General features: G+C 35.9%; 1 protein-coding gene across 1 annotated transcript in view; it reads left to right on the top strand.

Moving 5' to 3' along the window:
* The window catches only part of ZBBX (zinc finger B-box domain containing), a 112,470-nt gene that overhangs the window by 27,377 nt on the left and 67,607 nt on the right, over positions 1 to 17,486 (top strand). Inside the window, exon 7 of the mRNA XM_067737959.1 lies at positions 473 to 568. Within this exon, the coding sequence (XP_067594060.1) occupies positions 473 to 568 (96 nt within the window). The remainder of the gene's footprint in view (positions 1 to 472; positions 569 to 17,486) is intronic.

Below are 17,486 nucleotides of genomic sequence, written 5' to 3'. Positions count from 1 at the left end.
AAAGAAGACTGTGGGGAATTTTGGAGACAAATAGTATACACATCCTTTGACACTAATTGTGTCATGTAAATCAATACAGAAAGATAAAAGAACACATAATGAAATAGTTTTGACCCAGAGATATTGCTGTTAATTTTTACCAGGTTAAGAAGTTTGATCTGAGGTTGCCGTTTTTTTAGTGATTTATTCAGAAATTGTACATACATACATGCACCTAACACATATATCTAAAACCTACTTACAGCTATTATATTTATTTTGCTATGAGAGTAGTTAAATTTTATAAGTTAATTTTTCTCAAAGTTACATCTTAACTGAGACAAATGTTGTCCCGTTTCCTTGGGCTTCTCAGTTCGGCTGACATCTAGGTGTGTAATTGGAGAAGTAAAGATGAGAGCAATGAATTTTTTATGCAAGTATTTTCTCAAAGTCATATTTTATAAGATTGTATGATTTTTCAATATCTTTTAAGGTATGCCTTGAATGTGGAGAAGATTATTGTTCAGGATGCTTTGCTAAAATTCATCAAAAGGGGGCACTGAAACTCCATAGAACAACTCTTTTGCAGGTATGACTGTTTAAAACTCTTTACTTGTAGTGTATTTATAAAATGTTTCCACACAAAGACATATAAAACATGTTTAATTATCTAGAATTTAGGATGCTTTGCATTAATTTGTAAAATTCTATTATCTACAGTCTTTACATATAACTTAAAATTATTTTACTGAATGCTAATCTGGATTTTATTTTGCTGTTTAAACTGTGCTTTAATATAGCTCCTGGAACACTTAGCTTGATTAGAGTTTTTACATTACACATTCTATCTGTGAACTTGACATTTGAAAATTAGACAATATTTTTATCTATTGTGGTTTCAAATGAACACATGATTTAAGTATTACTTCTATCTAGTTTATAAATAGAAATCTCTTGTTTTCTTCTCATGTTTATTTTTTTTAATTTGTCTTTTATTTGTCCTCCCCCACTATTTTTTATTTTTTTATTGATTTTATTTATTTATTTATTTATTTATTTTGTGGTACGCAGGCCTCTCACTGCTGTGGCCTCTCCCGTTGCAGAGCACAGGCTCCAGACGCGCAGGCTCAGCGGCCATGGCTCACGGGCCCAGCCGCTCTGCAGCATGTGGGATCCTCCCAGACCGGGGCACGAACCCGCATCCCCTGCATCGGCAGGCGGACTCTCAACCACTGTGCCACTAGGGAAGCCCCCCACTATTTTTTAAATACGCTTATCTCTCAGGTTTCTACTTTTCCTCCTACATATCACAAACTTTTATTTATCCTCATATAGTTGTTTTTTGAAATGCCTAAACTCAAACCCTGTCAGATGGCTTTAAGATTCTAATACTTAAACAATAATTATGGTTAAATATTGATATAACATTATACCAGTTACGTTTGATGATGCATTGTTTTGTCATAGATTTCATTCATTGTGCAGGGTCAGTGCTAGGCAGTGACCCTACACAGATGAATAACACTAGGATCCTCCTCTTAAGGACCTGGAAATAAAAGTGAGAGTCGAGTACCTTGTATAATGGATTGAAGGGTTAAATATTATCTTGTAAATTTTAATATTGATATCTGTATTTAGAAAGGTCACTGGTAGACTTCAATCTTTACATGTTGCTTCAACATATATAAATATTGGTAGCTCTCACAGATGCTGATGACCCATGTCATGATAACCACAAAGCATAAAACTGACCTTACTTTTTTATCAGTATTTACCTAAGTCTGTTAACTTTTGAGTGGCTAGTCAGTGTTGAGAGCCTTCTGGCAGAAGTGATGGAGGGAAAACAAAAGGAAATCCACCAACTACTCCCCTGCCTCAGGAAGTACCCTAGACTGGACAGTCACAGGAAATGAAAATTAATGTATACAAAAGTGAGTGTAATTGTTAATATGCAAATAATATAGAATTTAACTAAAGGTACTCCACTGTAAGGGTAAGGAGTGTAATTTCCCACTGTGAATTCTTGTTAGAATTTTCCATTCAATGATTCATTCAGCACATTTTCTGAATTACTGCTCAGTGAATTTAGGCACTGTGCTAGATGGTGTGGAGGGTACAAAGAAGAATCAGACATGGCTCCTTCCCTCAACTTCAGTATTTGACCTTCAAGGTTTATTTAAGTCTGATTCTCTTTTCTCCCTTCCTTCCCCTTTCTCTTCCAGACCTCTGTCCCTTTCTGCTTCTCTCTCTCAGTCCTCCCCCACCCCCCACATTCAATTTCAAAACACAGTCAGACTTTGCCATGATATGGTTTATTGTAATCCAGAGGCAGATATGACATGGGTCAAATCATGCTTACTAAAAGTTATGTGACATAGCATATGTATAGTAAACATTGAGTATTTTTCTATTCCATGTTAATGTCATTAAAATGGATATATTAGATATCTTAACATAGAAGATGATTTTTGTAAATTATATTCTTATAAAATTCTAAATGTGGAATTGATGCTGAAGTGAGAGAATTAATACTTACTGAGTGTAAGCTTCATCTCATCCCAGCATCACATTTTCTAGTTTTGGTTGCAGGGGAGGAAAGGTTGGTAAGCCAGAAATAGCAGAATGGTATTTAGGTTCCTAGTGAATTTCTAATTGTAGAAGATGCATTCATCTCTAGAAATTAACATAAATGGATTTCATAATATGTATACAAATCAAAGAACATAGCAAGTAATAATGAATCCTTGAGAGTTTTTTTCAAACACAGGGATTCTCTTATGTATATATTTTAAAGTTAAATAATGATAAATAGCTATATACCTTCTATATTTATGTTACTCTTCTGGATTGCCCTCTAGCCTGTGGAGACCAAAGTTGCTACTTAGTGCTATCTTGAGGATTTTCCTGGGAAGTTCATTGTCTGCTGGGGAAGTCAGATTGTGAGGCTGACCCTTAGAAAAGAGCAAACAGAGACCACCTGTATTGGGAGCTAAACATACATGGTTACTACTCTCTTCGTATATAACATCATTTTATGTACCCAGATTGCTAAGTAATGAAATACTTTGAAGGAGCTATCTTTTTTTAGGTAATTCAAGTAAAATTTGAGCCTTTATTTTATTCAACTAAAATTTTAAAATTAAAAAAATTTTTTTTAAAGGAAGCTATTTCAGAATATATAACCTACTCCCTCCAATCTTAGTAAAGTGTACAGTGGACAGAGTCTCACTATATATTGGTGACTCCTGCCCATTATGTTGACCAGTAGCTGTTATAACAGTTAATAGGAGGTCTCAACTAGCTGATATAATATGTGTCACTACACATTCATCCTCAGAGATTTGCTTTTCCGGTTAGTACTTTATTTTTGCTCCTCTATCATGGCCTTACCCATTCTCTGCCATCCCATCGTGAATTTAATCCATTGTCCCGTTAGCTATCTGCCATTTTCTTATTATTTCTGTGCACTATTTAGCCCTTTGTTGGTTTTTTTTTTTTCAGTCATCTTGCTTTTTTTCTTCTTGTTTCCATCATTCTTCCCTGTGCATTAAGGTAAGGTTCTTGATGCTGTTGTGTCTTGGCCTGATGGCCATTATTCAGCAGCGAGTGGATACCTCTTTCTGTTTAGCCCTCATTAACCAGCCATAGCATTTTTAGTTTTCCACCACTTTGGTAACTGTCAAAGTCATGAGATTTTTTTTTGTACACCTGTAACTTATATAATATTGTACAGCAACTGTATCTCAATTTTAAAAATATGCAAACTGTGAAGACAAAGAAAAAGAAGTCATGAGATTTTTTTTTGTTGACTGTTGAATTCATACCTAATCTGAGAAGTTAGAGCAGACATCTTATATCTGAATATTAAGCATTACTATATAAAAAGCAAGCATTCTAGGCTAATGACTGCTATACTTTATATTAGTTAACCTATGTTGGCATTTCTGGTTATTATGAAGAATAGCTTATTTTGAGTGTTAATCATTTCAGCCTCCAGCCTACATACCAGTGAGTCTTTACAAAGTTCACAGTCAGTAGGGACCATTTTGTCCTGGCATATTTTGTTTCACTTAAGAGAGAAATCCCTGAAAAATTGAAGACAAACTATTACCATTTCCATGTAGACTAACATAATTTCAAAGGGTCTTTCTTTTGATTTACGATTGATTAATACTTGGAAGTGATTTCAGCACAAGTTTTTTTTTAACCTTCTCTAACCTCTGTGAAATAGTTAATTATCTGCAAAATGATGTGTAAATTCATGAGGGGAATTACCAAGGATGAAAATTCTACTTCTGTATTTAGAATGATTTTCAACACTAAGGGTTAAAACAAAAGGTTTTTTCACTTGGTAAGCCTCACATTGGTGAAAAATAAGGCCTCAATATATCAGGAATTCCTATTTCCTTTTAACAACAAAAGATCAAAGAAGAGACAAGGTTAATCAGAGATAAGGGAAAAGGGGGGGGAACAAACAAAAGGCATTTCATTGTGAAGTGTGACATGCGCAAGGGGAGGCTGGATTAAGAAAATCATTAATAGATTCTGGTATATATATTTTCTTAATTAGAATGGAGATTTTCTTAACTGGAAAGGAGAGACCTTGGGAAGAGGGGTGGTTAGTAATGAGAGAAGAGATAACTGAGGTAGACTTTCTATGTTTTCTAATATGAGGCATCTATATGCAGCCTCTTCACTTTTTTAACTACGAAGTAAGGTATACCTACATAAATATGGATTATAAGTGGGAGTATTTGTTTGCTTGAACATACCTACAGGAAAATAATTACCAGGCAGAACCTCAGTTATCATAATACTATTTATGCTTTCCGACTTTGGTAGAAAAATGGTCGATTTTTTTTCTTTCATTTGACAATGACCAGTATCAGCTTTTAGGCTCACACTACCGTTATTCTGTTAATGTTCAGGATAATACAGTAATTTTAGGCCATAGCTGGTCCTTTGGATAATATCGTGCGTTGCTTACTTGGTTGATCCTAATGTACCCGTTTTAAATGCTCTGTACACACATAACGTAGATGCTATGTGTGCCACCCAGATCTTCCTCTTTAGAAATGAGACACTCACTACCCTAGCTGCCTGGAATGTTGCCTGCATTTGTATCATAGTTGAGCCTCTCCCCTGGAAGTGCCTTTGCCCACAGAGAACTGCCACCTCCAAGCCTACACTCCATCCCTGGAGGCAGCCAATCCTCTGGGCCAATATCTGGTCTATGTTAGGGTACAAATTCCCAGCTACCTCTTGCCCCAATTGGGGACAACTCCGATGGGCCATCACAGCTCCTCCCTTGGGATTGGCAGTTGCATCAAATTCAACTCTCTTCTTTGCCCAGTTCTGCTTCCTTCACTCGCCCACAGGTGTTCTTCTCAGAGAACTCCCCAGTAAAAGTCAGGCAGGCAAATCTCAGAATTGGTTTCTTGGCCAACCTGACTTGTGACAATATGTAATTCAGAATGAGATTACAGTATAGATAATTGTTGGCCAGTTTCAGAGTGTACTGCAATTTTTGAAGGGCAATATATAACATCTCTTTCTTCACTTTCCATGTTCTAAACCAATTGAGAAACAGGTATTAGAGTCAGAGGGTAGAAATCAAAATATCAGTTTTATTGTCGATACAATCAGAATTGGTGGTTGTAGCTTGGGTGTTCAGACAGATCAGCTTCCTGATATTTCCTGGAACTGAACTTTTTGCCCTCCTCCCTGCCCCAATGTTATAGACAGGGCAGGACCTACCCAGAAAAACTCCTTAATGGAGATCTAGACTGGAATACATCCCTCTCTGGACAGGTAGCCCTTGGAGAACCCAGAAAGGGCAGAGGTCAGCACACTCACTTTCTTCTCCCAAAGTCTCACAAATAAGATAGAAATATAAGGATGGGGAGTAAATGTTCCCTCAAAAAGGAATTATCGTAAATTCACATGATTTTAGAGTCCAGGTAATGTCAATATCCTAAAAAATTTATAAATTTGCTATTTATAAATATTAGTGTTACACATAAGAAAAAAATAAATATTTAAAATATATATAAACAACTGAGTATTGGCATGCTTTTCTTTCTTAAATATAAATCTGTATGATTCAATATGATTATAACTTTGAACTTCTGTCAAAGGATTTTTTAAACTATATTGTTATTGACTTTTTACTCTTTTATCTCTTCTGATAAATTTCAAATCTTGTAAGGAGAGGAACTATTTGTCATGTTCATCACTGTATTCTTAGTGCTTAACATTGTACCTGGCATGTAAAAATCTCATTTTTGAATGAGTGAAAGCATGAATAAATCCTGAATGATATGATCAAGCTCGTGAAATCATTTAAAATTACATTTTAAATGGCAAAGTTTATTTCTCTCTAAATTTTGAAAACCAAAGATTGGACAATTAAAAGAATGTATGGTATGTTAATATGTTATGTTGGTGAAGGGTTAAGAAAAGCTTTTCCTCTTGTGTCTGAGAATTTGACCTTTAGTTAACTTTCTAGCTCTTTTCCTGGGAAACAGATAAAGGTCCTAATGTCACCTATGTTCCTAGACAACATATTCATGGTAAACGTGACTCCTCATTGGCAAATTGCATCTAATGGGAGGGCTATAAATACTTGGGGTAAGCCACAGCTCCCTGAACATGGCGAGCTTTGTAGCTGACACGTGGGCTGTGGGGCTCTGGAAACCTGCAGATGGGGATTGACTTTGGTGGGAAATAAGGCTTCTAAAACAGGTCTGTCCCTCATCTATCTGAGCTGTACTTCTGCATGAACTATTGCAAGACTCCCAAGAATAACAACTGATGCCGTCTCATTGGTAAACTGTTGTTCCTGTTCTTATCCTTGTGAGCAGACTGTTGCCAAGAGTGGTTTACTGACAGCCTGGTGAGTCTGAAAGTTTAGTTTACCCAGGTAGACTCCTTGGAGGGCATTGCAATTAAGTCTTTGATTAACCAAAATTTCTAAAGACAGAATGATGGCTTACCCAAAAGATAGATCAAGAGCACTTATAGAGGCATCATAGACAAGAATTTTTTAAAAACAGTTTTATTAAGATATAACTCACATACTATACAACTTATCCATTTAAAGTTTATAATTCAATAGATTTTTGTACATTCATGGGTATGTGCAACTATCACCACAGTTAATTGTAGAACATTTTTATCACTTCAAAAAGAAAGCTGTACCATTTTGCTACTATTCCCATCCCCCCTACCATCCTCCCTGTAATCCCCTGGCAACGACTTATCTACTTTCTGTCTCTATGGATTAGCCCATTCTAGATGTTTAATATAAATTGAATCATACAATATGTGGTCTTTTTGACTAGCTGCCTTTACTTAGTATAATGTTTTCAAGTTTCATCCATGTTGTGGCATGTATCTGTGCTTCGTTTATTTATGGCCAAATAACATTCCATTGTACGGATATATCACATTTTATTTATCCATTCATTGTCTGATGGACATTTGGCTGTTTCCACCTTTCGGCCATTATGAATAATGCTGCTGTGATATTTATGGACAGGTTTTTGTGGGCATATGTTTTAATTTTTCGTTGCTATATCTCTAGTAATGGACTTGCTGGGTTGTATGGTAACTCTAGTATTTAATTGTTTGAGGAACTGCCAGAGTGTTTTCCAAAGTGGCTGCTCCATTTCATACCTATCAACACAATATGAAAGTTCTGATTTCCCTGTGCCCTAGCCAACAGTTATTAATCTCACTTTTTGACCTAGTGGGCGTGAAGTAGTATCTCATTACGGTTTTCATTTGCATTTTCCCGATTACTAATTATGTTGAACATCTTTTCATGTGCTTGTGGCCATTTTGCAGTGCTAGGGTTTAATGCAGAGGTGGCCTGAATTCATCTCAAAGGGAAAAGAGGGTGTTTCTGTAATATTTATGCTAAAAGAATCTTTAAGATAAAACTCATATATGCAAGCTCAGAAGCTTGCAGAGATGTTGTGAGGATCTGATTAAATGACAACAAATATAAAAGTATTCTGCTCATAGCAGGTGCTCCATGCATTAGGTTTTATTAGTCAGGATATAGTATTTGTAGAAATTCAATGCAGTTCTTAGACCATCTAAATTTAGAGTCTAGAAAACAAAGTATTTTAATGATAATGACTCTAAAGAATGAAATGGTTACTTTTGGTTTTAGGGAGTTTTAAAAAGTGTTATAGTAATACATATTTTGGAAGACTTTTGTGAAAATACAGTGAGGTAAAATTTTAGAAAAATACAGACCTCTTCCTTATCCAAATAGAAAATAATAGAAGCTCAATATTAGAGGGGACCATAAAGATCATTAGTCTGAGAACCTGTGACTTGCCAATAGAATGTGACAAAGGTCAAGTGGGTTTGCAGATGTAATTATGGTTTCAAATAAATTGATTTTGAGTTATCAAAAAGGAGTTGATTCTGGGTGGACCTGGCTTAATCACATGAAAGCTCTTAAAAGGGAGACCGAGGCCCTCCCTGAGGTCAGAGAGATCCTCTAGTTGGCTTTAAAGAAGTAACCTGCCCTGTAGTGAGAGGGCCTGGGAGAGGGAGAGGGCCACATAGCAAGAAAGTGTGGGCAGCCTCTAGGAACTGAGAGCAGCCTCAGGCTGGCAGCAAGCAAGAAAACCGGAACTTCAGTCCTGTAGCCTCAGGAACTGAATTCCGTCAACAACCCTGTGAGCTTGGAAGAGAACCCCAAACTCAGGAAGGAATGCAGCCTGGCCCACACCTTGCCTGCAGCCTTCTAAGATCTTGAGCAGAGCATCCAGTTAAGCTGGAACTAGACTCTGACTCATGGAACTCATGAGATAATAAATGTGTGTTGATTAAAAAAAAATCATTAGTCTAACCACATGTCTGACCCTTTAATCAATCACATTGATGCTGATTATTTGAGGAGTCTTTATAATTTACAGGTGCTACCCATATTATCTTACAGGTTTTTCATGGAGTCTGACAAATTTTACAGTAGTTTTTTCTTTTTTACTATATTTTATGTTCATTGGTATTTATGGGATAAAAATTGTCAATTGTGATGTACTATTTATACATAGTAGTAGCATTACTATGTATAAGAAAACGAATGAAAAACTATTGATTGTTATTTATTAGTGAGTTTATTCTGCTATGCCTAAAAATCTGTAATTCAAATCATTGCATATTAAATCATTTGTTCTTCATGTATCTCAAATATGTGTAATTGCTAAAAGCAGCTAACTCATCTGGATACGTTATACATGTAATATTAGTTGAAAACAGTAGTAAGTACTTGCTAAGATAATTAATATAGTGTATAATTATATGGCATCAAAACTGCAAATAGAAAGCAGATTGCAGGTGTGAATTTCCTAGGTTGTTTTCTTGTTGCTATTCTGGCTCACTTTTAAGAATGCTCTCTAAATAGAATTTTTAATGTTGCAATAAAATTTGAAAGGCTGAGATCACATTTTATTTTTCTTAATAGCAAGTGATTTAAAAATTTTGACAATATATTATTTTTTAGCTATTACATTTATATGCCATATTGTCTTATTTTTAAATAGTTTAATGGCATTAAGTGTGTTTTATTTTGTTACTCTCACGTTACTTTATGATAGTACTAAATATTGAGTCCAGATTACTTTTATTTGACATTTACTGTCTATTGAATAGTAAATTGCATTTATTATCTGAGGCCTGTGTCCAGGTACTTGCTTTTTTTTTATTATCCCTTATGTGTCAAGAAGGAATAATAACACATAAATCTTTGATTAATAAAACCTGTGGTTTCCATTAGATCTTTGGAGGAAAGGTAAATCTAAGGGTCCTTTAAGTTCTACTTAAAGTTATATTGAAATGATGCTGGAATAAGCAATAAACTTCAGTCAAATGAATTTCACATTTCCAGGATTTGATTCCTAACTAGCTTGCAATAAGTAGTTCTTTATACCATTGACATTTTTGTACTACTCATGTAAATTTTGTATCTGTTTTTAGAAATATGATGAGCAGAACTGGATTTGAAACATGATTCTGTTGTGAGTTTCTCTGTTGCAATTTTCTTTCATCCTATAAATATTTAGTTTTCTCCTGTTTCTTCATGTATTTATATGGGGACTTTTAGTCAAACTCTGTTTTTCTTTCTGGTGTCTGCTATATGGAAATTCCTGTCCTATGTTTCTTTACCTTTCAGCTGGCCTGAAGTTGACTTTTTTCTTTCTTTCTTTTGATCCTAACAGTAGATGAAAACTTTGGTCAAGTCCTTTATTTATGGATACCTTTTACTTCAACTTTCATGGAAAATTCAGAGTTGACCCTATGGTAAAGCCTATTTTTAGGGAATAAATTTGTACTAAGACTATCTGTAAAGGTGGGTTCATCAGAAAAGCAAAATAACAATTTGCTCTAAGAATAGAGTATATATTTTAATAATGTGAAAAAATTGAGAGATGAGGCTCCATCTTGATCTGAGAGAGACGGCAGCAGGGTCTTAGTTCCCTGCCCAGGAATCGAACTTGGGTAGCCTCAATGAAAACCAGGGCTCAGCTACCTGAGCTACCTGAGCAGAATCCTAGCTACCAGGGGCTAGAGGCTAGAAGCAAAGTTCCCCCGACTCTTGCCCCATTTGAAAAATCAATTTCTTAAGGAGGTAAACACTGTAAAAACAGGTACAAAGTTTATTATTAGAGACACAGTGCAACATGTGGGGGAGAACACAGAGAAACTGTTTTTTTATTTAAGACAGAAGCAAGACAGAAATACATACCTGGAGAGAAAGGGTGTGGGCGTCCTCCCTAATGAGGAAGAGTGTAGTAAAGAGATGGTTAAATCATTTGTACAGGGCAGTTAGTCCGGGTCTTTGTTTACCTTTGACCAATTATCTCACTTCTCTTCCCACATCTGACCTGTTCTAGGACACTCCTCAACATGCCTGAGCATGTTGAGTTTTACCAAGATGGATTCCAGCACAGAGGCTAGTGGGAGGTTTGACAGCACCTATTATGGGGTGGCGCCCCTCCCTTTTGACCCCCAAGGAGCCTTTCTGCACATGTGCAGTCGGGGAGGTCTCCTTGACCTCAAGAGTGGTCATCTTATCTCTTTACTCCAGCAGAGCTCAGCTCCTGTCATTAACTTGGTCCTTGAAGTGTCTAGGGGAAACAAAGCTCCAATTTTACTCCGCTTGACAAATACCATCTGTCCAGCCCAGGGGCCCATCCATCTCTTACCTCAGTCTTTTTCATTCTTGTTTATTGGGTTAGGATGTTCATAGTTATGTATTTTTATAAATAATTTTTACTCTGCAAAGATAGTTTTACTAGGTGGAAATTTCATGGGCTTATTGCATCTTATCATAGATACATGATAATTTGAGAAAATTTATCTGCTTGGTATGTTTAGTATTCCTTCTTTTCTATGTAGCTTCCAACTCCAAGAGATTTAGTCTGGTTTGTTATTGTTGATTTTAGTTAACGGGATCCTTACATTATCATCATGCACTGTATTTAATATATATATATATATATATAAATATATAAATAGAAATATGCTAGCAAAATAATCTGTGGAGGTTTCTTTGGATAAATATACCTTGAGCAAATGTTTTGATGAGTTTTAATAAAAAAGTATATTTTACTATAAATTAAAGCACAGTTCTTTAGTATACATGTATTACTGCTGTAGCAATATACAATTTCTGAAAAACTTCCCATTCTGGATAATCCCCTACCTATCTAATAGGGCTCCAGGAAAAATTAGGGTTAGGGGAAGGCCACTCAAATCCCATGGCACTTTGTAATCAGAGCCCTAAGAAAAACAGTTAACCGTCCTTATAAAACCACTGGCACATGTTCCTTGAGGACTTGTGTTTCCTTCTCTGTGATATAGGTCCTGGTAGTAATTCACTTCTAATGACATCATTTTTGTCAAAATGAAAACTCTGAATCAAACTGTTGCCTCCTTTCTTAATCCAGTGTTTTAAATCAGAGAGTATCTTTATTACTTCTTTATCTGCACTCACATTTTTTCCAGATAGCTCAACTTAGTGGAATGCATGGTCATTAAAGTCATTAAAGTAGTCTGTACTTGCACTGTGGGGAGGCATTTTTATAGATTTTCAGCTTTTTTTTCCCCCTAAGATCTTTATAAATTGCTAAGATTTTGGCTTTAATTGTGAGACAGCTTGCCCCCGATTGCCTCAAAACAGTAATGTGCTGGAAAAGAAAAACTTAAGAATCAATAAAACTCCATAGTTTTATGCTGACATCATTCCCTTATTTACCAATTGCATATGAGTTAATTCACATCAAAGAAACCAGAAAAAACTGTACTTGGGAAAATATTCTCTATATGGGAGGGAAGTGTTTTCTCAAAAGTAAGGCCAAAGAACCCTATATACCTACACATATATATATACATATATATATATATATTTTTTTTCCCTTTTTAAAAATTCCATTAGTGCATAATTTCATCTTCCTGAAATGATTTTTATAGTTAAAAGCTATCCAAATTCCAACTGTGTTCAACAGTCATTGTAACCAGTGAATTCATAATGTTTCTTGGGTTCTGTGTATATGTAACACAATTTTTTCTGTGTATGTGTATATGTGTACACCTCTGTCTCTACCTCTATTATCTATTTGCCTAGCAAGTACCAATAAAATAACAAAACTCTTCTACAGGAATTAGAGTTTTCCATTTTTTTAAATGTTTATTTATCTATTTATTTATTAGTCATCCATTTTATACACATCAGTAGAGTTTTCCATTTTTAATACAAGGCTGTGGTTGCAGTAAATCTCTTCTAAAATTTTGCAACTGGAAAATCAGTGAAAGTTAGGACCATGAAAAGAGACATTTCAACATTTTGTTTCAAACTTAGGAAGTAACGTCGGTCTAAATCACATGTGAACTTCTTTGAGCTGGAACTTCTGGATCATATAAGGATGCATGGTTATGTCAACATGATTATTAATGTTGCTGGATAGCCAGGGTTGGGATGATGGTGCTAGAGTTTTGAAACACTGACACTACCATAAAGTGTATCATTTTTCTAACTAAACTAGAACTTTTACTGTTGGACCTTAACTTCTATAAGGTGCCATCCATTCCAAAATGCTATAAAATATCAACCCTCTTTACTTTGATTAATGATACATTGTCAGAGTGATGAATTCTTCTAGAGTGTAATTTGAAAGATAATATCATTCTAGGGAGAAAAAAAAAGTTCAGGCGAGAAGTTAGAACAGTTACCCGATGAAATCCTACCATCATGCAGTGTAGTGAAGGCTGTGGGGAACTCTGGAAATGCTGGTAGTAAATCACATTCTTTGGCTTTAGTTTAAGCCTCTCTCTTACAGTGAGATATATGATTTACTATGTGCCCTGAAGGCTGTTTTGTCTTGATTTTTAAACATTTTTGGCATGTAGAGAAGTTGCACAGGTCATTTTATTCAATTTTAGTCCCCTCTGCCTCCTATTAGTTGCTACCTATGAGTACTGCTATATGTAAATTTTTATGAAGATGGAAATGAAATTATCTTGGAGTTTTTAAAATTTTTTTTTATTGTGGTAAAAGTCACATAATATAAAACATACTATTTTAACCATATTTAACTGTGCAGTTCAGTGGCACTAAGTACATTCACAGTGTTGTGCAACTCTCACCATCATCCATCTTCCGAATTTTTAACCTTCCTGAAAGTGAAACTCTGTCCCCTTTAAACACTAACTTCCCATTCTTCCTCCCCAAGCCCTCCCCACCCCTACCCCTCAGCCCCTGGCATTGACCAGTGTACTTTCTGACTCTATGAATCTGACTATTCTAGGTACCTCGTATAAGTGGAATCAACAGTATTTGTCTGCACCTAATGTATATTGAAATGTATTTCTAAGGTTAACTTAATAAATGTCCTGCAAACAGATTGTACCTTCTTTTTTTTTTTCCTGTGCTATACACATTTACCATTGCAACCAAAGAATAAAATACCTAGGAATAAACCTACCTAAGGAGGCAAAAGACCTATATGCAGAAAACTACAAGACACTGATGAAAGAAATCAAATATGACACAAATAGATGGAGAGATATACTATGTTCTTGGATTGGAAGAATCAGCATTGTGAAAATGAGTATACTACCCAAAGCAATCTACAGATTCAGTGCAATCCCTATCTAATTACCAATGGCATTCTTTACAGAACTAGAACAAAAAGTTTTACAGTTTGTATGGAAACACAAAAGACCCCAAATGGCCAAAGCAATCTGGAGAAAGAAAAATGGAGCTGGAGGAATAAGGCTCCCTGACTTCAGACTATACTACAAAGCTACAGTAATCAAGACAGTATGGTACTGGCACAAAAACAGAAATATAGATCAATGGAACAGGATAGAAAGCCCAGAGATAAACCCATGCACCTACGGTCACCCAATCTATGACAAAGGAAGCAAGAATAAACAAGGAGAAAAGACAGTCTCTTCAGTAAGTGGTGCTGGGAAAACTGGACAGCTACATGTGAAAGAATGAAATTAGGACACTCCCTAACACCATACACAAAAATAAACTCAAAATGGATTAAAGACCTAAATGTAAGGACAGACACTATAAAACTCTTAGAGGAAAACATAGGCAGAACAGTATTTGACAAATATTTAAGTTTTAAAATTTGAAAATATCTTATAATACATATCAGTGTTATGACACATTTATAGTTATCTATTTTAAATATTTTATAACAATAACCTTTACATTCTTGTTCATTGGTTACTTATTACTTAAAGTGATAGTTGATATATTTTTAAGTGAAAGATAATGTGTTTTGTGTTGAAAATCTAGATGTGTTCTTCTAAGGAAAGACAAAAGGCTGCAGGGATATACACCAAACTGTTAATAGTGGTTACCCCTGAGAAGTAGTATTCATGAATTGGAAGGAACCTCTATTTCTTACTTTTTAGTATGATGGCATGATGATTTATTTTCACTGGGTTTCTGTAATTTTTTTTTAAATGTTGCTAGTGTAAGTCTAGGTCTGTGTTACTATTCCTCAATGGGAATCTCTTGAGTGTTTGGGGCAGGAACTTTTCTTGAGGTGGACCATTTCTCACATTTCAGAATATGTATTAAACCTGGTTATCATCCATTAAATGTTAGTAATGCTCTCCAATGCTTGTGAAAACCCAAAACACCTCCCCACTCTTCAGGTTTCCTTGCCTCAATTGGGAAGCACTGATCCTTGCATTAGTTAGGACTTTTTACACTAACTTGGTCAAAAAGAGTTTTTTCTTGTTATTAAAGACCTCACAGATGTCTCATTGTATGAGAGTAGGGGTCATGTAGCTGAATCATGGTAAGAACCAGGACTGGATTTTGGAAATTGTTGAAAGACTAGGCAGACTCCTTCTTCCACTTTTATTATTTTTTCCTGTATGTCTACTTTTTTTTTTCTTGTAATTAACAAATTATGAAGATACATAATAGAGGATCAGTGACAGAGAGACCAATGTTGCTTTCTTGATTTCAAATCTAAATCTTCATGAGCTCAACCTGGTGCCCACTTATTGTCCAGTGAACCATGGCCCAGAGGGCAGAAATATGTTGAGCAGTTGTATTTTCCATGGTGGGGCTGGTGAGGATGAGCACTGCTGTGGGTCAGGAAGAAATTATGATAGAAGGGGACATGACAAGAGACTGAACATTCACCCTAATACAAGTCTCTGCTGCAGTCAGCCTCGTCTATTGTTTTATTGTTTAGTCTAAATTCCTTTTATTGAGGTTTAATTTACATACTCTGAAATTCATATTATAACTGTACAATTTGATGATTAAAAAAAATAGATTTATTTATTTTTTTGGCTGCGCTGGGTTTGTTTTTCATTGCTGCACACGGGCTTTCTCTAGTTGCCGTTAGCGAGGGCTACTCTTCATTGCAGTGCGCAGGCTTCTCATTGCGGTGGCTTCTCTTGCTGTGGAGCACAGGCTCTAGGCACACGGGCTTCAGTAGTTGTGGCATTCAGGCTCAGTAGTTGTGGCTAGTGGGCTCTAGACCGCAGGCTCAGTAATTGTGGTGCACGGGTTTAGTTGCTCCGCGGCATGTGGGATCTTCCTGCACCAGGGCTCGAACCCGTGTCCCCTGCATTGGCAGGCGGATTCTTAACCGCTGCGCCACCAGGGAAATACCAATTCAATGATTTTTAAAGTAAATTTACAAACCTGTGCAATAATCACTACAATTGAGTTTTAGAACATTTCTATCACACCAAAAATTTCCTGGTACTTTTTTGCATTCAATCCTTGCTACCACTTCCAGCCCCGGGCAACCACTGGTCCATTATCTGTTGCTATAGATTTGTCTTTTCTAGAAATTTCATTTAAATGGAATCATTCCTATGCAATCTTTTGTGTCTGACTTATTTCACTTAGCATAAGATTCCTGAGGTTCTTCCACAGTGTTGCATGTTCATTGTAGTGGTTCATTGCTTTCCAATGATGAATAATATTCCATTGTATGGATATATCATATTTTGTTTATTCAATCATCAATTGATGGACATATAGATTTTTTTTTTAGACTTTTGGCTGTTAGGATAATGATGCTAGGGGTATTTCTTTGTGTACAGGTGCTTGTGAAGACATATTTTTACTGCTCTTGTGTAGGTACCTAGGGGTGGAATTGTTGAGTCCCAAGGTTAGTACTTGTTAACTTTTCAAGAAACTATCAAACTATTTTCCAAAGTATCTGTGCCATTTAACATTTCTTTTTTGTTTTTTGGGGGGTGCTGTGTTGGGTTTTCATTGCTGCATGCGGACTTTCTCTAGTTGCGGCGAGCGGGGGCTACTCTTCATTGCGGTGTGCGGGCTTCTCGTTGCAGTGGCTTTTCTTGTTGTGGAGCACGGGCTCTAGGACACGCAGGCTTCAGTAGTTGTGGGACGTGGGCTCAGTAATTATGGCTTGCGGGCTTTATAGCACAGGCTTAGTAGTTGTGGTGTATGGGCTTAGTTGCTCCATGGCATGTGGGATCTTCCCAGACCAGGGCTCAAACAGTGTCCCCTGCATTGGCAGGTGGATTCTTAATCACTGCACAACAGGGGAAGTCTGCCATTTTACATTTCTCACCAGTAACATATGAGGGTTTTATTTTCTCCACATTTTTGCCAAAGCTTGGTACTGTCAGTATTTTGCATTATAGCTGTTCTACTATGTGTGTAATGATATCTTATTGTGGTTTTAATTTGCATTTCTCTAATGACTAATGAAGTTGAACATCTTTTTATTTTCTTATTAGCCATTTATATATCTTTGGTGAAATGTTTATTCATGTCTTTTGACCATTTTAAAATTGGGTTATTTGTCTTTGTTTATTGAGGTTTGAGTTCTTTATGTATTCTAGATATATGTCTTTATCAGGTATATGATTTTCAAATATATTCTCCTAGTCTATGGCTCAACTTTATTTTTTAATACAAATTGAAAAATTCAAATTCTAGGTCTTTTACATTTCCATATACATTT

This window comes from Pseudorca crassidens, chromosome 5 (assembly GCF_039906515.1).
Source record: "Pseudorca crassidens isolate mPseCra1 chromosome 5, mPseCra1.hap1, whole genome shotgun sequence".
In the NCBI taxonomy this organism is placed as follows: Eukaryota; Metazoa; Chordata; class Mammalia; order Artiodactyla; family Delphinidae; genus Pseudorca; species Pseudorca crassidens.
This window is presented reverse-complemented; position numbering and strand designations above follow the sequence as displayed.